Here is a 25,870-nt window from a genome sequence, read left to right as displayed (position 1 = left end):
TTGTCAAGGTTGAGCTTGAGGTGATGATCAGACATCCACTGAGAGATGTCAGCTAGACAAGCAGAGATGCGTGCGACGACCTGGGTCTCTGAGCGGGGAAAGGACAGAATTAATTGGGTGTTGTCAGCGTAGCAGTGGTATGAAAAACCATGCGGGCTAATGACTGATCCGAGCGAGTTTGTGTACAAGGAGAAGAGGAGGGGACCAAGAACAGAGCCCTGAGGGACCCCTGTAGTTAATTGACAAGGGTCGGACTCGGACCCTCTCAAAGTAACCCTGTAGGTACGGTCTTTGAGGTATGAGGTGAGGAGGGAAAGTGCAGAGCCTGAAACTCCAAGTTCTTGGAGAGTGCGAAGGAGGATCTGATGGTTCACCGTGTCGAATGCAGCAGACAGGTCCAATAGGATGATGACAGAGGAGAGGGAGGCTGCTTTAGCCGTGTGCAGTTCCTCAGAGACAGCAAGGAGGGCAGTTTCTGTGGAGTGACCTGCCTTGAAACCAGACTGGTGCGGATCCAGAAGGTTGTTCTGATGGAGATAACAGGAGAGTTGTCTAAAGACAGCGCGTTCAAGTGTTTTAGACAGGAACGGGAGGAGAGAGACAGGCCTGTAGTTTATAACATCAGACGGGTTGAGAGTGGGTTTCTTTAGGAGAGGGTTTACTCTTGCCTCCTTGAGACTGTTTGGAAAGTGACCAGAAGTTAGAGAAGTGTTGATGAAATGGGTTAGAAACGGTAGAATATCAGGAGCGATAGTCTGAAGGAGGTTTGAAGGGATAGGGTCCAGAGGACAGGTGGTAGGGCGGGCAGAGGTAATGAGGGTAAGAACCTCACTTGGAGAGAGAGGGGAGAAGGAGGTTAGTGTGTGGGTGGAAGGAGGGTCTGGTGACCCAGCGGTGAGTCAGAAAAAGAAGAGCGAATATCATCAACCTTTTTTTCAAAGTGGTTAACAAAGTCGCTTGACTGAAGGGAGGAGGGGGAAGGGCTTTGGGAGGGTCCAAGAGGGTGGAGAAGATGGAAAATAGTTTTTTGGGATTGGAATAGGAAGATTGGATCTTATCTTGAAAGAAAGTGCTTTTTGCCTGAGAGATCGAAGCAGAGAAAGAGGAGAGGAGAGCCTGATAGGTTAGGAGGTCGTCACGGTGTTTGGATTTCCACCGTTTCCGCTCTGCTGCCCGAAGGACGGTTCTATTAGCACGCAGTGCGTCATTTAGCCAGGGAGCAGGAGGGGACTGACGAGCCTGCCGAGATGTGAGAGGACAGAGAGAGTCCAGAGAGGATGAGAGAGTAGAGAGGAGAGTTTCTGCAGCAGAGTTTGGAGGCAAGAGTTGGAACGAGTCAGAGGAAGGGAGGGCTGAGAGCACCGATGAGGTAAGGGGGGAGAGGGAACGGAGGTTACGGCGGACAGATGCAGGATGAGAAGAGATTAGTTTGTTATGTTTGGAAAGGGGTAGAGAGAATGAAATGAAGAGGTGATCCGAGGTGTGGAGCGGGTTTACAGAGAGGTTAGAAGTAGAGCAGTTCCTTGAGAATATGAGATCAAGGACATTGCCAGCTTTATAAGTTGGTGGGGACGGAGACAGTGAGAAAGCAAAGGCGGTTAACAGAGATATTAGTTCGTCTATCTTCCCCGTCTGGAGGTTGAAGTCTCCGAGAAGTACAGCGGGAGGACCAGTTTCAGGGATGTGTGAGAGGAGATGATCTAATTCCTCCAAGAAGTCCCCCAAGGCGCCTGGTGGACGGTAGAGAACAACAATGGTTCATTGTATAGGATGGGTTACTGTGACGGCATGGAATTCAAAGGTGGAAGGAGTGAAGTTAGGTAGCTTGAAGAGGGAAAAGCTCCATTTGGGAGAGAGCAGGAGACCAGTGCCACCTCCTCTGCCAGTGGGTCTGGGTGTATGGGAGAAGGAATATGCTGTGGAGAGAGCTGCTGGGGTGGATGTGTTGGATGGAGTAATCCAGGTCTCAGTGAGAGCAAGTAAATCCAGAGTCTGCAGGGAGGCGGAGCCAGAGATGAAGTCAGCTTTAGGAACAGCTGACTGGCAGTTCCACAGGCCGCCTGAAACTAGATGTTGGATCTCAGTGGAGCACGTGGGATAGACGAGAGCAGGCCGGTTATAGCGATTACGAGATACACGGGGCCAGTGATAATTGCGAGAAGACACATAGACAGGAATGGAGAAAACACACATGATTATAGCATGAGGGGCTAAACAACCAAATAAAATAAAACACCAGCGACACTTGGCTCAATCAAAGTAGGATTTGCCTCCTCTTTGCCACCCTCGTGACTCCCGCAGGACTCCAATGTCTTTGCCAGTCTTACTCCCGCAGGACTCCAATGTCTTTGCCGGTCTTAGCCTGTCTGACGCTGAAGCTGACGCTCCAGGAAAGTGCTACCTAAAATGGACACCTGATTGCTGAGTTCTCACAGCTGTGGGGCCACGTCCCTTTAATTAGTTAACTCTCTGCAGCTGGTGGCCCTCAAAAGGAAATCGAGACTGGCTTCCTCCTGACTCGTTATTGTCTTTTAAGTCAATTACATGAAACCCTAAGTTATAAAGTTATGAGTTTAACCCTTAATACAGTTACACCTACTCAATAAAGCTCTTAGTATTCTACAACTGTTTAAATCAAAGTTAACCCTACCAGTCAGTTAGTTCAGTTTTAAGGTTTACAGTCAAATTACCTGTCAAGTTTCTGCCTGACAGATACTGTAGCGGTTTTGAGATTTAAAATCACAATGTCAGTCAGATCAACTACAGAGCATTGATACAGAGCGCACACACTGAAACAGAGAAGTCTAAAGACAGAATGTTACTCACACAATTCTAGAAGTCTCCAGTTGCTTTCTTGTCAAAATCGAGTTGCACACTACAACGTTAGCTTAGCCTGTTCGACCCAATCTCCATTCAGAAAACAAGCTTTTTAAAAAGGTTTTCCGCCTGCCGTCTGTCTGCAGAATTGTCAAAGCATTAATTCATGGTTTTTACTAACCGGTATCAGTTTGTTGTTACTTCGGCATCATTTAGAAACGTGTGTTACAATTTAATCACGGTAAAATATGTTCATTTTGTTGTAGTTGTAGCTCCCGAGCCAGCGCGTCTTGTTTGAATGATGCGAGTAAACACACCTGGCAGCCGCGGTGAAACTCGAGCGTTTAGAGCGAAGCAAATATTGGCATCGCGTCCGGTGTGAACGCACCATTAGACTAGAGCGATGCGATAGGAGCGATTAGAGCGAAGCGAATATTCGCATCGCGTCCGATGTGAACGCAGCATAAGAATTAAGATGAAATGACGCTGGCCTTTGACATGTGGTTGATAAAAAATGTCGTTTATATAACATCCATATGTATATATGTTTTGTTAAGGATCACCAATTTCAAGCCCCAATGAGACTGACTGATTCCGTATTTCTGTACCATCCAGAAATATCCGAGCTCCCTCTGGTCCGGCTCGATGTGTCCTGCAACCGCATTTCCCATGTGCCCCTGTGCTACCGCCACCTGCGGCACCTGCAGACCGTCCTGCTGGACAACAACCCGCTGCAGATGCCCCCGGCGCAGATCTGCTCCAAGGGAAAATACCACATCTTCAAGTATCTCAACATGGAGGCCTGCAAGAGAAACCAAGAGGAGCTGGAGAGACACCTGAGGCCCACCGGGTTCAACAGCTGGTGAGGATGACGAGGAGAGGGGGAGGAGCTAAAGGTGGAAGGCAGAGGAAAGGCAATTAAAAAAGGAGCTGGTTAGGGAGGAGCAGGAAGGATGAAGCTGGAGATGTGGTACTAACGTGATGGAAAAACTGCTTGTCAAGAAATAGTCCTGGCACTGAACCCGGACTACAGCTACAAACAACATATAGAGATACAACAGAACAGAGGGGCCCTTTTAGCTTTTCAGGTTAACATGAAACCTCCATTGGACTCCTTTGTTTTCTTTCGGACCATAGTGACATCACTATGGAACACTCACACTTCTATTGGCTAGCGCTCCAACACATTGTACATTAAAGGCTAAGGGGCGGGACATCTCTAAGCTGTTGACCAATCACAACAGAGCTGGCCAGCTAACCAATCAGAGCAGTCTGGGCTCTGGTTTCAGACAGAGGGTGAAAAGAGCTGCTGCAGCAGTATGAGAACAATAAAGATCTTTTTGAACATTAACGCATGGAGACGTGTAGAGACACTACACACTGATATACACCTGAACATGAGGAGAGAACTCTTTAAAGTAGAGACACTACATACTGATATACACCTGAACATCAGCAGGAGAGGACTCTTTAAAGTAGAGACACTACATACTGATATACACCTGAACATCAGCAGGAGAGGACTCTTTAAAGTAGAGACACTACACACTGATATACACCTGAACATCAGCAGGAGAGGACTCTTTAAAGTAGAGACACTACATACTGATATACACCTGAACATCAGCAGGAGAGGACTCTTTAAAGTAGAGACACTACATACTGATATACACCTGAACATCAGCAGGAGATGACTCTTTAAAGTAGAGACACTACATACTGATATACACCTGAACATCAGCAGGAGAGGACTCTTTAAAATAGAGACACTACATACTGATATACACCTGAACATCAGCAGGAGAGGACTCTTTAAAGTAGAGACACTACATACTGATATACACCTGAACATCAGCAGGAGAGGACTCTTTAAAGTAGAGACACTACATACTGATATACACCTGAACATCAGCAGGAGAGGACTCTTTAAAGTAGAGACACTACATACTGATATACACCTGAACATCAGCAGGAGAGGACTCTTTAAAGTAGAGACACTACATACTGATATACACCTGAACATCAGCAGGAGAGGACTCTTTAAAGTAGAGACACTACATACTGATATACACCTGAACATCAGCAGGAGAGGACTCTTTAAAGTAGAGACACTACATGCTGATATACACCTGAACATCAGCAGGAGAGGACTCTTTAAAGTAGAGACACTTCATACTGATATACACCTGAACATCAGCAGGAGAGGACTCTTTAAAGTAGAGACACTACATACTGATATACACCTGAACATGAGGAGAGAACTCTTTAAAGTAGAGACACTACATACTGATATACACCTGAACATCAGCAGGAGAGGACTCTTTAAAGTAGAGACACTACATACTGATATACACCTGAACATCAGCAGGAGAGGACTCTTTAAAGTAGAGACACTTCATACTGATATACACCTGAACATCAGCAGGAGAGGACTCTTTAAAGTAGAGACACTACATACTGATATACACCTGAACATCAGCAGGAGAGGACTCTTTAAAGTAGAGACACTACACACTGATACACACCTGAACATCAGCAGGAGAGGACTCTTTAAAGTAGAGACACTACATACTGATATACACCTGAACATCAGCAGGAGAGGACTCTTTAAAGTAGAGACACTACATACTGATATACACCTGATCATCAGCAGGAGAGGACTCTTTAAAGTAGAGACACTACATACTGATATACACCTGAACATCAGCAGGAGAGGACTCTTTAAAGTAGAGACACTACATACTGATATACACCTGAACATCAGCAGGAGAGGACTCTTTAAAGTAGAGACACTACATACTGATATACACCTGAACATCAGCAGGAGAGGACTCTTTAAAGTAGAGACACTACATACTGATATACACCTGAACATCAGCAGGAGAGGACTCTTTAAAGTAGAGACACTACATACTGATATACACCTGAACATCAGCAGGAGAGGACTCTTTAAAGTAGAGACACTACATACTGATATACACCTGAACATCAGCAGGAGAGGACTCTTTAAAGTAGAGACGATACATGCTGATATGATATACCCCTGAAAATGAGCATTGTAGGGCCCTTTGTGATAAAAGGCTTAATAGGAATTGCTAGAGTAATGCTTCCAGTCTTTATCCTAAGCCTGGCTAACCTCGTCATGCTTTATTAACATACATTGATATCAATTTTCTCATATCACCCTGGGTAAAACTAAAATAAGCCTGAAGAAGTATTTCTTTAGCAAATTATAGAAAAGCACTTTAGATATTATATTACAGTAGGTTTTGGTTTTTAGAGAGACAGTGGGATAAAAAGGGAGGTTGTGATTTTCTCAGTAATGCATAGTTGCAAGGTGTAACGTGTTTTACAGCCAAACAAAGAGGGCACTTCAACTCAGTCCAGAATGTGGAAAGTGTGACAGGAGTTGCAATCTATTGCATGCTGTCCTATTTAAGTGACAGTTAGACAGAAGTGCCTTTTACCGTCATTTTAGCACGGCACTCCTTTCAAAATAGGAACACCGTGGACATGAGGTGAGAGGATGAATTGCTGGAGTTACAGTAAATGAAGAATAAGTAAATGGCTGATAGATGATGAGAGAGGAAGGGTATGTTAACTAAGAGGAAGCACGGTTTATCAAATATTTATTAACTTGAATGGAAACCCTTTTAGCTGCCTAGTGAGCCATTTCCATGAAATAGACAGGACCAAGGACAGAGATAAGGGAGAATATCTGATGCTCTCCAGATCAGACTCACAGCTCAGTCACTGTGTCCTTGTGAGGACCTACATCTGTTTACACAGTCACGTGTGGGGACTGGCTTCCCCCTTCTAGCGACACAATGGAGGTCCCGATAAGGGGAATAATTAATTCTAGGGTGAAGATTTGGTTAGGGTTAGGCATGTGTTGGTTATGGTTAGGATAAGTCTCCAGGAAATGCAGGTAAGTCAATGTAATGTCCCCTGAAGTAATGTAAACATGGTGTGTGTGTTTCCCTGTGTGTGTTCCTGCAGTCTGTCAGAACAGGAGCTGTTCACAGGTCAGTTCGGAGGGCTGGATTCTGGCTTCAACAGTGTGGACAGCGGCAGCAAACGCTGGTCTGGGAATGAGGTAAAACTACGTTCACTATACAATGCCTCACATGTCCTGAGGGACTGCATCACGTTGATCAGACAGAAGAGTGTTGATGTTCATGGTAAGACATGTGACTTGGAGACATCACCCATTGGCTGGTGGACCGTTTGAAGCCTCTGGTTTTGCTATTTGGCTGCTGGCAATCTGTATGGTTTTGGAACCACAAGCCTAACGAGAAGTGATTAGGTGACCTCAATGTGTTTACTGACAACACAGTCAAAAGTTAGCCCCATCCTACAACACATCACTCTCGTTGTCTATCTTTACTCTAAGCAGGACCATCATTTACAAAGTCAACTCCATGCTGTTTTAAATAAGACCTTAGTTATTGATTGAGACTCATTAGCATAATGTTTACTGTTAATGTTAATGTTAACTTATCACGACAAAAGTAGGGTTCTTTTCTCAGACTTCTACACATCTTCCTTGTTTGCAGCCAGTGCAGTCAGCCCCTGCTGGCCAATAGGAATAATAGAACACCTATGAACATGCCTCGATAGAGTGTTGCCGTGACGAGTCCTAAAACCAGGAAGTGAGTTAGCATTTGACCACTTCCGGTTCCCTGGTCTCAGTCAACGGGTTTTTTGAACTAGATTTTGGAAGTTAGCTGAACTAAGGTCTGAGGTTGAGACACATGGAAGAGACGGATCACGTTTTGTTCTTCGACATTAAACACATCAGCAGAGACCCCACTGGTGATTTCTGAAGAGTGGACGTGTCTGAAAAACGATGGTTGTTACCGAGTGGCTGAATAGGACTACAGAAGTCGTGGAGGACGATGTACGTCATTACGCCGAACGCGTAAACACTCCCGCTAAGTTTGTTTGCCCTGTTCGGCTTGAAAGCAAGTCCCTGCCTCCTGCAAAGTGTTCAAACAAACGCTTCAACTTGTTCCATTTAGAATCTGTGTGTTTGAATATGGATCTGAAGTTGGCGTGACGTTGAAGCAGCGACCCTGCTGGACTCGGCTTTAGTTCGTTTATAGCATAACGTTAGCATTTAGCTTCTGGCGATTAGATTTATGATTTGAAAATGATAAAAGTAGGGTAGACATGTGGAGATTACCCGGCTGAACAAAACGTGCGCTTATCAAACAGGTTAGTTTTCCACAGACCTTATTTTTTACAATATTCCAAAATCCTAAGGAGAAATCCAATTGCTTTTTTGTTGAGGGAACCCATGCGCAGCAAAGAGACGTTATCACTGCACCACTCTGTCGACTTCAGACCGGAGCCTCATTTATAACGCCGTGCGTAGGATTCACGTGGGAAGGTTGCTTACGTAGTAGAAATCCAAAAAATAGGTACAGACATTTTCCGATTCACCAAACATTGCGTACCGGCGAGGAAAGTGCGTACGGTACTTCCTACGCCGGTTTCCCTTTATAAATCACAATCGACTCGAAATGCACTGCAGCTTTTGCGGGCTTCACGTAACGCCCATATGTGCCTATAAATAGTCAAAGAAACGCCCATTCATTCATTCTGACTGACTTTATGAAGGAGATCGCAGGAGATGACGACAGAAAGCTAAAAAAGACGTCTCACACCGTGTCAGATTTTGTTCTTTTGGGGAGGTCGAGATAAATCACATTGTTTGGTGGATGCAGTTTGAACCAGAGTAGCAGCATGGAGGTCGGATCGTCATCAACATAAATAAATAAGTGGTCCGAAAAACATTCATGACAAAAAGAATACACATAGCCTCCTCAGGCAGTGTGTTTGTACCGGGGACAGGAGACCCCCCTTGGATGAGAAACTGTAAGAAGTGAACGGGGAATCCCTCCGGAGTGGAGTCATGACGACTGGATCTGAATTATGTTTTTGTATTTGGTGGTTTGTGTCCCAGCTGTCGATCAGCTGTGCGCAGCGTCTCCACTGCAGCCTGTGCGTCTCACCCCCCCCCCCCCCCCCCCCCGCAGCAACTCTATATCCACCAGTTAGAGGAAATACAACCAATGTGTTGTTATATTAGCTGTACAATTGACCACATATGGTGTTCTTAGTTTCCATACCTCCTGTGTTTTACGAGCGACTTGTCAAGTCTTGGCGAACGGCATAAAACACGATTAAACGTGATAGTATATAAAACCATACTCGTATCTACAACCTATAGAAATGCAACACGGCGTCAGTTTAGACGTAATTCTGTCCTCCTGCTTACCGCATCATTTATGAGAAAACATTTCATAACATTAACACAACATATTTGAGGTGGTTTTCAATAACATATCCGTATTTATTTCTCCAAGTTATGTGTGTGTGTGCCCTGAGGAGTCTCAAGCAGGCGTTTGTTAAATCATTTTAAGATTGGCTTTAATCAATGTTTGCAAATGAATTCTTCATATCTGATAAATGAGAGGTAACGTTTTATTTATGGTATTATTTCCACACATTTCTCTCCATTCTTCCTTCTGCCAACGGGGTCGCAGTTTCTCGTCTCTCCCGTTTGTGTGCTTAGTGCGTACGCATGGGTTAGAGTTTGCGTGGAGGACCGCACGTTTTCCCGTCAAGTTAGTATTTTATAAATTGCAAACATTGCGTAGAAACTGGCGTACGCCATTTTTTGAGCGTATATCCCTTTATAAATGAGGCCCCTGATGACCCTTATAAACATTTAAAGGTAGACGGACATATTTGACAGTGAGACAATTCCATGAAATAATAAAATAACTAAATATACATTGACGGTGTCGGTGTGTCAAAATGTCATCCAGAATATTTCATTTAAAAAAAATCACGATAGCTAAATAGCGTCACACTGCTATTAGTGGTCGTATACACATACATATTTAAACTATATATACACATGTGTATATTGTAAATATACACGTGTACCTGCCTATCCAATAGTCTTAGCCCTGGACGACAGATCAATGTCTCTGAACTGTGAATGTGTCCAGTCAGCAGATGACTTCTCGGAGCGTTCCCTCCGGTTAGCTGAGGTCAGCAGAGACCAGAGGAACCTGGAGGAGGAAGAGGAGGAGGAGGAGGAGGAGCATGGGTCTCCTCTGGAAGCTAACAAAGGTGAGGAAAGAAGGCCATGTCTGAGCTATCGAACATGTTGTGTACAAGGTGTAGGTTAACACTCCTTTATGCTCTCTGCAGTGAATGGAGATGCTGGGCATGTGGACTTCATTGACAGCAGTGTGACAGAGGAAGAGGAGGAGGAGATGAGGATGCACCCCCCCACACCCCCCCTCTCAGCTCCTCCTCTGGTAGCACACATTCACACACTGATCAGCAGTTGTGCCAGATTGTCTCGTGGCCTTCCTGTGATCTGAGAGCAGTGTTATTGATTGTGACTTTGATTGACAGGAGCAGAGTGAGAGCTCTTCCCCGCCCCAAAGCCACGACTCGACAACATGCAGGTAAGACACGGAGTCGGCGCCTTTTATCAGCGCTGCCACTGCTCCGTGTGGACGCTCGGATTACTTTAGTTGAAGATGTCAGGGTTTTTTATTGAAGGACAATCACAATTGAGACAATGATCCTCCTTCCATAGTCATTTATTTCTTATACCTAACCATCACCTGTGCCAAGGTGTTCCAGTTGATCAGAAACACATTTCCCTAGTGTCTTTAAAGGAATGGTCCACTCATTAGATAATTAATCAAAACTTCAGTATTTAGTGAAACGTTATGTTTAAACCATACCCTGAAGAAATCAGCGATATTCCCCGGTAAATAATGATTTTATAGCTCTTTTTTATCAAGACCTGTATATTCCGTCTGGCCGCCGCCATGTTTGCCATTTTCAGTAGTCACGTGATGGTCGTGACGTCATCCATGCGTTCACTTTGTAAACACACGGAAACATGGCGGAGTATTTCAGTTCGGACTCGTCAGCAGAGGAACAAGTTTTGACCAATGTGAAGAGATTGGATGGGGGAATTCAGCCATACATATCAGTATGACAATACGACACCCTCTGTCCTTAGACCCTCACATCGTACAAGGAAAAACTTCCGAAGAAAACCCCCAGTTTAAAGGGAACATGGGAGAAACCTCAGGGAGAGCAACAGAGGAGGGATCCCTCTCCCAGGACGGACAGACGTGCAATAGATGCCGTGTGTAAATTGAAAAGATAATACATTTGCAACATAGGTAGTCCAGATGTTTGGAAATGCATGTGTGTATAATGGCCGAACTGGTGTCCTGGTCGGTGATGACACCAGAAAGACCGATGGTACTGCATCTCAATTGAGTAATGGTTGTTCTTTAAATCCCATGTTATGTTTGATCATACTCTCAGAGTAGTCTTCCGGAAATGTGAAATGTTCGCTGCATACATGAGCCTGTAAATCTCTCGGTTCGGGCCGGCCACATTTCGCTAGCCACTGCCTCTGAATGTACTTCTTACGCTTACCTTTTGGCAACAGATGGAACCGAGCATTCCGTGGATTGTTCCTATCAGAATTGTGGCAATATTTGGCGATACAGTGAGGCATATTTGAAGAGAGAAACTACAGTAAATAACATGGAGATCAACGTGTCTTCGAAAACCAAACGCATGGATTACGTCACGTCCGGGAAATGGCGGCGCCCACAGTGTTGATGTTATTTCGGTATATAATCAGTTTAAAATCACTGATAATGTCATCGGATTAAAAAAAAAAAAAGAGAGAGACTGGCAGAGACTGGTCTGTTTTATCGGATGATAATTATTTAAAAATGAGTGTCATGAGCATACCATTCCTTTAATTGTATCGTTGGCCTGTTTCTGTGACAATCCTTCATCTACATTCAGCGGGGTGTTGGTTTCTCTGTTGCAAACTGTGTACTCCAAGTGACAGACAGCGTTTTATCACTTGTCCTCTCTTTCCCTTCCTTGTTTTACAAGGTCACTTCAGAGAGTATTTGAAGAGCTGGGAAAAGTCAACAGTCCTCTGTTCCCATTAGTTACAATCCCCTCTCAAACTCTGCATGCTGCTTGTTATCTTGCGAAGTGAGCATGCTGACTCGCTGACATTCCCAGACTTCTATTACAGTGTGGCAACATAACAGCGTGACTTAATGTCCACATGTATTCTGAAAGCCTTCAGAGCAAAGCTCCTAGACACCACTAAATGTGTTGGCATGGAATAAAGTGGAGCAAAATGGCTGATTCTTAGGTTAAACATAACAATTATTGCAGCATTTTATTTTGTATAAACATACACCTCATGTTCTTGTGTTGCTGTTGAGGCAGCTTCAGCACGCTGCTCTGTTCTGTTGTTGAGATTGAGTAGCTGTCCTATTGGCTACTTATCAACATGTGAGACAAGAGCCATAGTTCTCAGCTTCCGGAGCAATACGCAGCAGGCTTTATTACCTTTTCAAAAGAAACTGTGCCCTGCCAAATGGATTCCCAACTGAAAGGCTCATCACGGCTCATGCAGCAAACAGGACTGAGACGCTCCGAGGTGACCGACTGTCTCTATCCTCATGTCCTCTTTAAACTGTACAATCGCCTCGAACAAACGGATGTTCCGCGGTTTGACTTCCAACACTTCCTTAGGGACTCCTAAAAATAGAGCACTGAGTCTTAAAATGGAAGCTGCACACACACATTCTGACCCCTCTCTTATATTGAAATGATTCTAAAATGATTTCATGTAAACCCACCGACAGAATACAGGAGGAAATCCCTAGACGAGCTCATTTGGTTTGGTTTCCTGATTTATTGTCTAGTAGTTCTAACACTGCTTGTGAATGGATCCAGCTCAGGTACAATCTTCACATAGAGGTACATAGTATATTTTGAGTCACCTAAATACATTTGTATCAAATTGTTTAATGTTTACTACAGCTTGGACTCCTGACTGGGGGTGTCTCAGAATGAATTGCTTTCTCTTTGTTTACCCCTATAACACGTTACAGCCAAGTGGTGCATGTAACAGATCATAATACCAGTTATTGTATCACACACAAAGTTCAGATTCAAAAGAAATGCGTCCACCCAACAAAAAAACCCCATTTGGCATTCTGTAGTAGTTGGTTTAGAGGCTGTGATTGGGCGATGAGCTGTCAGTCACATCTGGCAGCAGTGCCTCTAAATGTATTTCTCGCCCTCCTCGTGTACTCCTCTCCTTCCTGCAGCTGACAGTGGACTTGGCAGGAATGAATATATTGACTTGGTTTTCTCCAACTCTTTCTCCCCCAGCCTCCATGTGGACGTGGGCCCCCCACCATGGACCTCCGCCTCCCCCCTGTCCCCCTCCAGCCCCTCCCTGGAGGAGCGCAGGAGGCCGGGCACCCTGTTCATCTGGCAGGAGAGGGAGCGCCTGCAGCAGCAGCAGAGGGACAAGGCCAGGTGGGTCCGTCTTTCAGATCTCCTTCTCTGTGATGTTAGAAAGCCAGAATGCTAATCAGCACACCTGAAGGCTGTGAGCCCTTCAGCACAGCAGAGGCCTTCTTACGTAGGGTAGACGTGTCTGAACGCATGACCGGGTATATCACATGACACCAGCAACATAAATGCTACTTTATCTCCTGCTAACACTTTAACCACATTGTACACATGAACATGAGCGTTTATCGGTGGTCACGTGTTGATCTCCACGCTGATGAGCGTCTCTCTGTCTGTCAGAGGCAACTCCTTCTGTCCGTCGTCTCTAACAACACGCTCTCCTTGTCCAACCTCTACATTTGCAGTTTGCTGAAGTCATCCACCAAGACAGGAAGTCATGTGGCCCCTGCACCACAGACAGGAAGTAGCTCAGCGTAAGTAAGCCCTGAAGAATGAATAAACTAAGTAAAGGCTGATTTGAGTGACTCTTGAAGTTATAGTCACTTCATCCTTCCTTCCTTCCGAGTCGATGCAGGAGTGCAGAAGGAGGAAGGCTTGAGGGTGTGGGAAGTGTTGGCTGTCGTGATGAAACGTTGCTGTGTGTCTCCCCCTAGTGGTGGATCTCCAGAGAGCAGCAGCTCTCTGTCGGGGCTCCGGCAGCGCTGTGCAGTGAGTACTGACCTCTCGTCGTCGCACACAGAGCAGCAGCTGCTGCACAGATCTCTGATGAAAGCTCACCGTGTCCCTGTTCCACAGAGTGCTGATCAGATGAGCGCAGCGCCTCCCCCCACTCTGCTGCAGCGCTCCAGCAGCCGATCAGGTGCACACAACCGTTTATACTGTATTAGTATTTAGGTAATAACACTTTGCAGTACATTGTTCACAAGCTAAATGATTAGACGTAGCTCCGATATTATTAACTACATGTTGTTTTGGTTAAGGACACTTGGATCCTGTCACTAAGAGATCTACAGATATTTAGGACAGAGGCTGGTGCTGTTACAAACTTTGCTTTGTAAAAACTGAAATATTCAATATTTAAAAATGCCCATGAACTCACCAGTGCACTTACTGGTGAGCCGAGCAGACGGCTGAGCACACTGAGGAACTCTAGAGATGAAACAGAGCCTCATAACAAGTTGGTATGAGCTATGGATCGGTGAACTTCAGGTCTTTTTTATTATTCTGATTCTTTATATTACAATCAATAGTTAGCAGAACACCTTAGAGGCGTGTTCCCGTCGTGTCCTCCTCACCTACTCTGATGGAGTTGTGGCAGAATATTCTAAAACACTTTTGTGTTGCCACATCTAGTGGTATGGACATGTGCTCTGGAGGGTGCCTCTCATACAACGTGTGACATTGAGCTTGTTTGTGTCAGATGCTCCGTCCTCCCCCCCAGGTCAGACCCAGAGACCCAACAGCTTCCTGTTCCGCGCCTCCTCCCGCACCAACGTCAAACCCACAGGTACACACCAACACACACGCTTTACACCTTCCTTCAGCGCTGTGGAGACATTCCAACACTGTGGCTTGTGTCTCTGCGTTCAGTTACTATGCTCCAAACATCTGGAACAAACAGTTACTATGCTCCAAACATCTGGAACAAACAGTTACTATGCTCCAAACATCTGGAACAAACAGTTACTATGCTCCAAACATCTGGAACAAACAGTTACTATGCCCCACACATCTGGAACAAACAGTTGCTATGCTCCAAACATCTGGAACAAACAGTTACTATGCTCCAAAACATCTGGAACAAACTCCCAGAAACCTGCAGGTCCGCTGCGACTCCGACTACTTTTAAATCCAGCAAGAAGACTTTTCTTTTTGCCGCTGCTTTTAATTGAACTATTCACATCTTAAACTGCACTGTAACTTTTTATTCATGTACTTTTTCTTTTATTATGTTTTTTGTCTGAATGTCTTTCATGTTTGTAAAGCACCTTGAATTGCCTCGTGCTGAAAGGTGCTATATAAATAAACTTGCCTTGCGTGTCAGTGTTCACTCTGGGGGAGTCTGGCAGGAGCGAGTCTCGAGCCACGCTGCGTTCTCCCAAAGATGAGAGGGCCGACATCACACAACTACGCAAGGTAAACTCAGCACTTAAACACTTAACACTTAATACATTTATATATTTGTATATATTTATTGTAAAAAGAGTGGATGAAACTCCAGTATGTATAATAGTTTGACACACATGGTGTAGAATCCTGGGTCTAAATGCTGTGCCCGCCCCCAGACTCTGGAGTCCCGTCTAAAGACCTCCCTGCCGGAGGATCTGGGCGAGGCCCTGACTAACGGCACGGTGCTCTGCCAGCTGGTGAACCAGATCAGAGTGCGCTCCGTGTCCATCATCCACGTCCCCTCCCCAGCAGTGGTGAGTGGTGTCTGGGCCGTCTGCCTCCACAGCTCCCTTCACCTGTGCCTTCAATGACTGATGAAACACGACTTCTTAGTGCAGTGCTCTTTGCTGCTAGCTCATGGTGGCTAATGTTAGCTGGCTTCAGTTTGCATTTCTTCTTTAATGTTGAAGCAGGTTGATGACATGTATTTGCAGTAACTGAAAGTCAAGAGAATCATCCTGCCTGTCAACGTTCCAAAAAAGGGTTGTCATGCTCTCAAAACTGTTTAACTTAATATTATACGTAATATTATCTGCCCATTTGAACATACTGTTAAAGCAGGATTCAAACAGTGGCCTTAAACTGAGCAGCATGACCTGTGCTGTTCTCACCCACTGACCTGAGTTCAGTTTGTGCACCTGTTGTAGGAAGTGACAGCTTTCCCAGTGATGGCTCAGCAGAAACAATGTGCTGTCATTTATAAGGATACTCTCTAGATGCAGAGGAAACAGTGAGTGCTCTGAATACATATCGTTATTTTTCTCCCATGTAATAATACATTATTTTATACAATTTATTTTCAGCCAAAACTGAGCTCAGCAAAATGTCGACTGAACGTGGAGAACTTCCTCTCTGCGTGTAGGAAGCTGGGAGTCTCTGAGGTAACGTCTGTTTCTCGCTGTCCGTTGGTTACACTGGTTTACATTTGTTTGCATGACAACATGTTTCCAAAAGGAAGTCAAGTGAAACAGGATTGTTCATGTGCTTTAAGCTCAGTTGTGTTGCTAAATGATTGCTGGCAGGGTTGGACTGGTGTGTTGGAAAGTATTTTGTACGAAATCAAATGTGTATTGACGGCCCACGCACCAGTCCAACCCTGCCTGTTGTTCCGTGTGATCTTCTCTCTGTTGTGTCCTTCTCTTGTCTCCTAGTTTTAACAACATAACTTCCTGTATTTCCTCCTGTGTCCTCGTCCCCTGTGCAGAGGGACGTGTGTGTGTGCTCTGATGTGCTTCTGTGTAAGCTGCCCGCTGTGCTGCGCTGTGTGAGGGCCCTGCTGGCTGCTGGGGGGGGGGAGACGGGGGAGGACCAGTCCCCCCGCCACTCCTCACCTTCGTCGCCATCGCCCTCCTCCTCCTCACTGCTGTCCACAGACTTCCTGCTGTTCTACTGCGCAGTCATGGCCCTCCTCTACGTCCTGTACTGCTACCTGCTCCCCTAGAGGAGCACACACACACACACACACACACACACACACACACACACACACACACACACACACACACACACACACACACACACACACAGCTGCTGCCTCTCAGACTACTCTGCAGTGTGTTTCAGTATGCACGCATGTCCTGAGTGTGTGTCCACACCCCACAGCTGCCCTGCCACAGAGCAGCTGTGCAGCGAGCTCCTTCAGAGCCAGCAGAATCACTTCAGCTCTTCATCAGAAAGCACTACGGTGATACACACACTACGGTGATACACACACTACGGTGATACACACACTACGGTGATACACACACGACATGAGCAGGGAGATGATGCCTTAGCCTCGGTAGCCTTCGCTCTGACACACAGCATGTTGCCAGGAGTGAGAGGTGGAGCTGCTCCACGCACACGTTCTATGACCTGGGTCTTCTTACCATCGGGGTCGATGTGCATTAAACTGCAGCCATTAGGAACATTTTAAAGCCAAATCATGTGTGGCTCACACCTCAATATCCTCCCTGGAATTTCTTTGAATGTGGCACACTGTACAGAGAACGTAACATGGCGACACGTGAGGCCTTATGGTTCAAACTGTAGGAATCTGCTGCTCTCAACATGCAGCTGTGCACTGTTGGTTTCTGAGCACAACGATATAGAGGGGCGCAATATATGTTCTTGGCCACTTGGTGGCAGTGCCTCCAGCTGTAAACAAAATGGGACATTTTCACCTTATGAAGTGATAGAAGCCATTTGAACTCTCCTGTTAGCTCTGGGTTGGTCTCCAGCCACTCAGAGCTGTGGTCTCCAGCCACTCAGAGCTGTGGTCACCAGAAAGAGGCGGAGCATCTAAACCGCCAACATGCACACCAACATTGTGTCGAAGTGTAGTACAGTTGGGTGGATCTTAAGAAAAAACGTGGCCATTAGTTTTACCGTAATGGACGGCATTGTACTCGCCAAGTAGAAAGTGGAGATCAGGTACCATCACTCTGAGGGGGTGCTAACGGGGCGATCAGTGTAACACCTAACAGATTAGACGGGTGTAGAGGAAGACGTTTCCCTGTGTGTTCAGAGCAGCTCCACCTCTCAGGTCCCCGGCTGTGTGTCGCAGTCAGACCCCTCCCTGAGAGAAGCTGAAGGAACCTTAAACTGAATGTGAATGTGACATCTAGCCTTGAACCGAATGCATATTGGCTCAATGTTGGCTGTTCCAGCGAGACAGATGTGGAGTGCCTCTCTGAACACTCGCACCTTCTGCCCCTTTGTAATGTCTGCTGTGCTAACCGTGAGCAGCAGGGGGCGATGTCGGGCTTCACGTGTCCAAACGGTACAAACCCTTGCAAGGGGGGTGAGTGTACATTTTGTTATTGTTGTCATCGGTCAGTTTGACCAGGTGACTTGTATAAATGTAAACAGGCTATTAAATTATTTCTTTTTATTTATTTAGAATTCTGTTATTGGTTATTTTGTTTTAGGTGAAACGGCACTAATTTAATTCAGCCAATAGTTAAAAGGCTTTTGTAAAATCAATGTATGTGCTTTCAATCACACACAGGCCAATTTAATGTGATTTAATATTTAATTATTCAGCATTAAAACAACTGATAGTTTAAAAGTGTCCCCCTTCATTTGATTGGAGGACATCAAAGGCCTCTGCTGGTTCTACCTGGCTGCTCATAGGTCAGTCTGCATCCAAACCGCTTGGAATATAGTTGTGACGCTTATTGGACTGAAATCTTATATCCAAAGTGAGATACTAGGACTCACACATGAGAGCACCACATCTGCAATGTTATCTCAAAGTGGGGACAACATAACATACAGCAGCCGACCTGTTGGGTAAGGCTCCATTTAGGAGAAATCGTCCTGCTCAAAGTGTTCAATATTAAATCAATTGTTTAAAATATGCAAATTAACAATCTTAAAAAACATTAATGATTAATACGGAAGCCTAATAAAGTTGAATAGAATGTACTGTCATCATAGAAGCTTTAACGCAAAATGTCCTTTTTCAAAACTATATTTCACAGCACTTGTGTTTCTTACATAATGTCACCACAGTCCGGTTGTCTCATCCAGCGCCTGCTGCAGACCTCTTGTTGCTTTATTCAGAATGACTTTAGCACGTTTGCTTCTCAAGCTAACTGGCTGGGAGTTGTTGAGCCAGTTTGCTCAAAGGCAGGGGCAGTACCACTGGAACATTTGCCATTAAACTTTTGAAATAACATCTCACAAGTTTAGATTTCTAAACGTTTTTTCACACAATACATTTACAAATATCTATTTCATAAAGTATTTATATGTATTTAATATTAAACACTTTGGGGCCCCAAATAGAAAAAGCTATTCCATCTATATTGTATTTTATAATTGTCCTTATGCACACTGGTTCTTTTAGTCCGCATCTTTTCAAGAGTCCCGTCTCAAGTTCTTTACTCGCCTGCTGTTCAAAGGAAATGTTATACTGTTTGAATTCAAATGTAGATTTTATAAATGAAACTGGATGAGCTTCATCAGTAACCTGTCACTGGCTTAGACCAAGCTACATGCTTTGATATGTTAGCGGAACAGAATTGCAGTTGTATTTTATATTTATACGATACCCTTGTATTATTGAGATTCTTTTTTGAGTTTATATAAAGCTATATGTAAAGGTTTTTTCCCTCCGCTGTAAAGAAATTATTAAAAAATGAACTTTGACCGTGTGCTGTTTGTCTGCTTGCCTGCTGTGCTTTGGCTGACTCAGCAGAACTCTTTCATGTGGTCTTCATCAGGGTGTCTGCAGCTGCCTCAGACACAAGGCGTTCCCCAGGCCTTCTGCTGACTCATGCTTTCTGCGCATCAGGTCCCCAAGTATCAACACATTTAATGTCAAAACAAGTAGGATTTTAATTTCAAGCTAATGTTTGTCAAAGGATAAGTCTGGTGACATTCCATGAGTCTACCAACATGTATTCCATGAGCCCTGATGCTCCAGTCCTGAACGTCTGCTGCAAAGCTAGAGCACTAGTTTTAGATTAGGATGCAGGATTTAAATCAGACCCGCTGAATGTACCAACGTTGCACTTAACTTAAATTGGCCCATATCGCAAAGCAAAACATCCGAAGAGGCGCTCCACAGAGCGGAGTTGCTATCTGGGATGTAGAGGAGAAGGGACTCTTCAAAGTGACTTCTGTTTGCACACACACTGCATTTGGTTACAGTTCTCCACACTAGCCACAAGGTGGCAGCAATGAGCCAACCCAACAATTCCAATACAAAAGATTCACACAGATAAGATTTGGGTTTCCTCCAGTGTGAATTCAAACACTAAGCTGTGTTGTTACAAGATAAAGATTCTGCAGGCAGAGGCCTCCCCCGCTCTAAATGTCTCTGTGCGCTCAGAGCTCAGAGCTTTGCTTCGAGACAAACTGAAAGACAGAATAACACCAGACTTATTCTCTAACTGCACAACGGCGATAGAACCGTTATTGTTGGAATTGGAAACCAATACAGTCATTGTGTAAGCCCAATCCTGATCTCATGATTTGAGGAGTTTTCAGTCCATTTCTCAGCAGGTTGAAGTCTGGGCAGCGTACAGATATCCTGATGTCCACTTTGCCCTGTACCCTAACCTCTACACGCTCCTGTGACACCTATCTGTTCCAGCTCAACTCACTACATGTTACTATCACTGAAAGCCCATGTGGTGCAGTCTGATAGTCGTTTGTCGTGTGTAGCTAAATAATGTTTGAGGGTACAAGTTTCTTCTGTTTTAGTGACAACAGTTGAGATAAATAAGACCTCTGTTCTCCGGGGGCTGTGTTTGAGAATCCAGACATTGTGGATCCTTGACGTTGTTCATCACGTGTTCCTGTGAGTTCAGTGATAGACTCATACTGGGGTTTCCTTGGACCTGTTTAAAATAATCGTTTATTGATTTGACAAAAGACTGCATTTTCAGTGCTTCAAAGATGGCTTGAAGTTTGTCTGGATCTGTTGTCAGAGCAACAAGCTCAGATCTGCAGTGGGCGGCTCTACAGGAGTTTGAGCTGTGACCAAACCTGGAGACATGTTCCGGTATACATCACGTTTAGAGAATAACAGAAAAAGTTCTAGTCTAAATATTAATGTAAACAATGGGATTGGAAAAAAGAATGAAATTATTTGTTATCAAAGTTATATTAAAGAGGGAAAATCCCAAAAAGGCCCCGTGGGGAAAAGCTAAATGTTTGATGGAACCAGGAGCTGTTACACACCGAACAGCACATCGGGGATTTAATACACGAGGACGCCGCGTTAAGAGTATCCAATACACATGAGGGTTACTTGAATATGTTGCAGTGTAACGATTGTAGGGATCAAGTGATATATCAAATTCGTTTATTTTATATATACACCGTGTCTTTGGCAGTTGTTCTTTAGTGATGCACTAACCTCCTCTAGGTAATGACATCAAACCACGCCCGAGGAACCTAGTTGCCTGCATGATTCAGCTGGCTAGCATCAAGTGATCCTATAGGTTTAGTCTCGAGTTTAAAGAAAAGGCCCGGGCCGTTTCTCAATCGCGAGGATGCTGTTTTGGTAGTCGCGTTCTTCCAAGTCACTTCCTTCAGAAACGAAGCAAGTATACTTACAAGCCACGGCTTTGGAAAACGAAGAAGAATGGAACAGGCTAACAAGTGTGCCACTCTCTCTAACGGTTTCAACAAACTGTACCAAAAATAAATACCTCACGATGTCTATCTAATGATGAACTTGCTTTACTTTCACGGAACACATGTTTGGTGATAACAAACACATGTAACATGTTCTACGCCACTATACTTACATTTAAATGTGTGCTACGTCGGTTCAGCCATTCTCCGCAAGGGTTTTTGAAATTGGTCCGTGACCAAAGCATTGTGGGGATTTTAAGGACGCTTTAGTCTACCCATGTGCAGCCTCGAAATTTCCCCCAAACCAAGGACGCGACCTCGGTGGAATTCCAAGTATGCTGGAGATTGGAACAGTCCTTCGGCGGCACTCAATGACGTAGCATCCTTGAAATATTGGCTTGGAAGCCAAAATCCTCGCGATTGAGAAACGGCCCCAGGGTGCTCTGGGACAGGAGGCTTCCATTGAAAAGTGTGTATCCATTCCCCTTTAGCTACTCAGTCACACAGCCCACATGCACACCTGCAGAGTTCATGACTGCCACGGGTTGAATGACACAAACACGTAATGATTCCGATCACACAGCCTTTTCCATTAAACACACGACCACCCTCCTTCCTTCCTGTCCAGTGTGAGTGTGTGCTTGTTCTGATGCACAAGGTTTCTTGTTTCAAAGCAAAGTTGTTTTAGTAACTCGGGTTTAATAGCTTTCCACTTCAGCCCTGAAGGCAATAAACACTCAACAGTGTGTCGACGTTTGTGATATCCACTGGACTGAAATCAAGACATGCTTTTCCAGGGAATGCCACTGAGCACGTCCCGTCAGCGCGTGACCCTTCACCAGCAGCGCGTGACCCTTCACCAGCAGCGCGTGACCCTTCACCAGCAGCGCGTGACCCTTCACCAGCAGCGCGTGACCCTTCACCAGCAGCTGCCTCATGTTCTCCGTTTACAAGCTAACACAATCCAATACATTTCACAGCCAAAGGGTTAAGATCACGTGTGACTCCATCATCAATATTTATTGTAACAGATAATACCTACAGGGTGGGGCGCCACATGTTATCCAGATTGGAATCCAGGATTTTAATAATAGGAGAAAGATTAATATAATTTATTCTTCATTTATTTGTAAATCCAAATTTAACAATTCTTTGTAAATGTAGCATCCGTCAAATAATATACGCCATGGCTCCTGACACGCCTCCATGATCGCTGAAAGAGTGATACTCATGTTTTGTTGATCATTAAGGAAATATAATATTTCAGGAAATTGCCCAAAAATCTTTGGACATAATTGTATATGTTGTGAGCAATGACTGCAGATGTGGTCTAAATAGAACCTTTGAGAAGAATCCTCACTCAGAAAGCCAGGCAGGTTTCACATTGGAGCTGAGAGTGAGCAGCTGGCTTGTTTCGTTTGACGTGTTGAAAACAACTTGGAAGCAACAAGGCACATACTGATATTCACAGAAGGCGTGTTTTGGGTTCCAACGGAGGTAAAAGCAGCTAATTCTACCCCTTAATTCATGTGTCCAATGTGTGCACGTCTGCATGAATCATACAGTATGTATAAAGCCTACCTGCATCTGTACATGTTTCTTCCTCTCTTCCCAGGACTCCTTGTGTTCCTCCCAACTCATCACGGAGGACGAGGGGCTGAGTCGGCTGGCTCAGACCGTCCAATCACTGGTGGACCTGGCCGACAGCTCCCAGCGGGGCCCCAGGACCCAGACGTAGGGGCCGAGGCTCAACGCGGTGCTGACCCGGCGGAGCATCACACGGAGATCCATCCAAGGGCCACGCTCCATATTAACATGTTCAATAGTTACACACACTGTGTCGAATACATGTCGACAATAAAAGACCTCCAGTATGGAAATGATCCAGAGCCTCTTTTCATCTTTACAAGTGAAGATTGGGCTCATATTGATTTGAAAACATCTTTCAACTTGTGTAATTCAAAGACTAGCCTGCTCTGTCCACTTTCCAAATATACCGACAAACTAAAGCTATTGGATTAACACTATTTTGGTTTATTCTGTACAAAAACAGAAATGTTAAAATAATTGACTTACAAGCAACCATTCATTGTAGTGTATAGGTCTCTGGTTCAACACACCAGTGACCTGTTGGTAGTTGGTGGTAGAACTGTAACGAAGCCATGCTAGCCGTTTCTTCATCACCAGCTTTTTACTTACAATCCAGAACATGGAATAACATCTTGTAAACAGTGTCTCTGTTAGAAGTGTGCACCATGTCCCTCAGGGGACGCCGCTCTGCTTCAGTTGGACATGAAGACTACACGTTGAATACCTGCTGTGTGTGTCCCTCCTCTTCTCTCCTGCCGGGCAGAGGCTCCACATTAGCAGCTCAGCATGACACCATACGATCTCAACCAACCTGCAGCTGGTCACATTGCATGCTGGGTAATGTAGAAGACAGGTTGAGTTCATAATTGGAATGAAATCAGATGGTTTATCTTAATAAGTATACAAGTATGCTCAAACCTTATGCAATAAAGTGGTTTCTGATCGTTTCCCTTTTATCCTTGATAAAGTAGAATTACAGACACACACAGTATACAAAAGAAAACTGGAAAATAATTAGGGGAAATCAGGTAGAAATGTCTCTGTACTACTTTTAGTGGAATAACAACAGCTATCAGCAGCAAAGCCACACTAGAGAGAGGAAACCAGTTTGGACATGGTGGGATTTTAAAATACAGATTTGATTGAAGAAATCAGCTTGTTGTTCGCTGCTGTCAGAGAAGCAACCCGAGTATACAGGCGGGTGCAATACACACACACACACACACACACACACACACACACACACACACACACACCACACACACACACACACACACACACACACACACACACACACACACACACACACACACACACACACACACACACACACACACACACACAGAGTAATCCAGCGTCTGATAGGAGCCACTTACCTCACCTCTGACTCATCCGTCCAACAGGAGTTAACAGGTCTGTTGCAAGTGTTACACACCGTGAGGATGTGTTACACACCGTGAGGATGTGTTACACACCGTGAGGATGTGTTACACACCGTGAGGATGGGTGACATTGTGACAAACAAGATATTTGATTTATTTATGTTCATTGAATGCACCACATGAAGCAGGCTGTACGAGTCTCTTGAGTTTCGTTCCCAACACAACCTGTCCTCCCAAACGCTGTATTCACCCACATTTGAAAATAAATTCCCAGAATCATCAAATATCTTCTGAAATATTCTTTGATTTATATTTCACTCATCAAAAGCACATTCATCATTTTAGGAAAAAGCTCCACCATAATCTGTGTTCATAACATGTCCCAGCCACAGCCGGGCCACACTGTCTCCGACACGCATCTAGATTATTCTTCCAACCATATCTTTGTGTCTCCCAATGTGGCCCCTCACCACAAAGGAACCATTGAACCAATAGCAAGTATCTAGAAAGCTGATCAGATCCCCCTGGGACCCGCACTCACATTCTGCTCCCTCATTCTTCAGAACAACAACAATAACGTAGCTGTGATACTTTATTACTTTTAGACAGAACAATTCTGCTCTCTCCACGTCATCATCAGTGATGTGTGTGGACATTGAGTTTGGTTGTTGTCTTGTTTCTGTTTGTATTTAAAGTAATGGCATTATGTTGGTTTAATGTGCTGCAGACAGGGACCTACTGTTACTTTTAATCTCTTCCGATCCAGCATACAGATTGACACAGAGAAGAAGAGCGCTGCCTTCACTTCAACACCCAGCTCTGGGTTTAATCACGAGTCACTTAGCAGCGTGGCCTAATTGCCTATCATCTTAATATCTGTACGAGCACCGTCTGTAGCGGCTCATCTCCTCACTTCTTGATAAAACACACACCTCATGAACACACACTTGTGTATGGAAATGTCGTCGGTCAGATTCCCGTCACGTCGGAGCCGTTGCCCCGCGAGCCCCGCGCTAACCGCCTGAAGAGTCAGCCTGACATTTACGGGCTGCAATTGAGGATGGGTATGAACCCCACGCAGACAGAGATGGATATCAGGAGGAAGCAGATCGAGCTGAGACGAAGGGGGGGGGGCTCCTGAGTCAGTGGCTGTGACTCACGGGGGGCCGGACCCCTGCTCACATCTGGAGATCTGATGATCAGCTGCCGGACAGTGTTCAACCGTACACATTTATTAACAATGGTGTCAGGGAGGTGATATAAAAAGGTTCATATTTAGCCGATCACTTTATAAAAAAATATATATTTGGGGCTCACCTGGTAGAGCAGGGGTCTTCAGCTCCACCATCTAAATAAAAGAAGGGAAAAGCCCTACTATTTCAAGTTAGTTTTCAACACAGATACAATGAAAAAATAATGAACCAATTATTCTGAAATAATATTTTAATTGAAAACCATGAAGGAAGACGAAACCGAACATGTAGCTTGGA

At 44.8% G+C, this 25,870-nt stretch overlaps 1 protein-coding gene across 2 annotated transcripts in view; it reads left to right on the top strand.

Moving 5' to 3' along the window:
• Positions 1-23,291, top strand: part of lrch4 (leucine-rich repeats and calponin homology (CH) domain containing 4) — a 70,915-nt gene extending 47,624 nt beyond the window's left edge. Inside the window, exons 5-18 of one of the 2 annotated variants that reach the window (XM_034106128.2) lie at positions 3,433-3,679; positions 6,817-6,913; positions 9,840-9,963; positions 10,045-10,154; positions 10,255-10,307; positions 13,081-13,230; positions 13,572-13,640; positions 13,821-13,875; positions 13,963-14,026; positions 14,588-14,674; positions 15,212-15,303; positions 15,453-15,590; positions 16,140-16,217; positions 23,024-23,291. In XM_034106128.2, coding sequence (XP_033962019.1) covers positions 3,433-3,679; positions 6,817-6,913; positions 9,840-9,963; positions 10,045-10,154; positions 10,255-10,307; positions 13,081-13,230; positions 13,572-13,640; positions 13,821-13,875; positions 13,963-14,026; positions 14,588-14,674; positions 15,212-15,303; positions 15,453-15,590; positions 16,140-16,217; positions 23,024-23,146 — 1,487 coding nt within the window. In that variant the 3' untranslated portion in view covers positions 23,147-23,291. Of the gene's footprint in view, positions 1-3,432; positions 3,680-6,816; positions 6,914-9,839; positions 9,964-10,044; positions 10,155-10,254; positions 10,308-13,080; positions 13,231-13,571; positions 13,641-13,820; positions 13,876-13,962; positions 14,027-14,587; positions 14,675-15,211; positions 15,304-15,452; positions 15,591-16,139; positions 16,218-16,540; positions 19,471-23,023 lie in introns of those variants that run through there. The other variant, XM_034106127.2, reaches the window with a different exon arrangement.
• Positions 23,292-25,870: the final 2,579 nt, after the last annotated feature.

This window comes from Pseudochaenichthys georgianus, chromosome 18, assembly GCF_902827115.2.
Source record: "Pseudochaenichthys georgianus chromosome 18, fPseGeo1.2, whole genome shotgun sequence".
Lineage (NCBI taxonomy): Eukaryota > Metazoa > Chordata > Actinopteri > Perciformes > Channichthyidae > Pseudochaenichthys > Pseudochaenichthys georgianus.
This window is presented reverse-complemented; position numbering and strand designations above follow the sequence as displayed.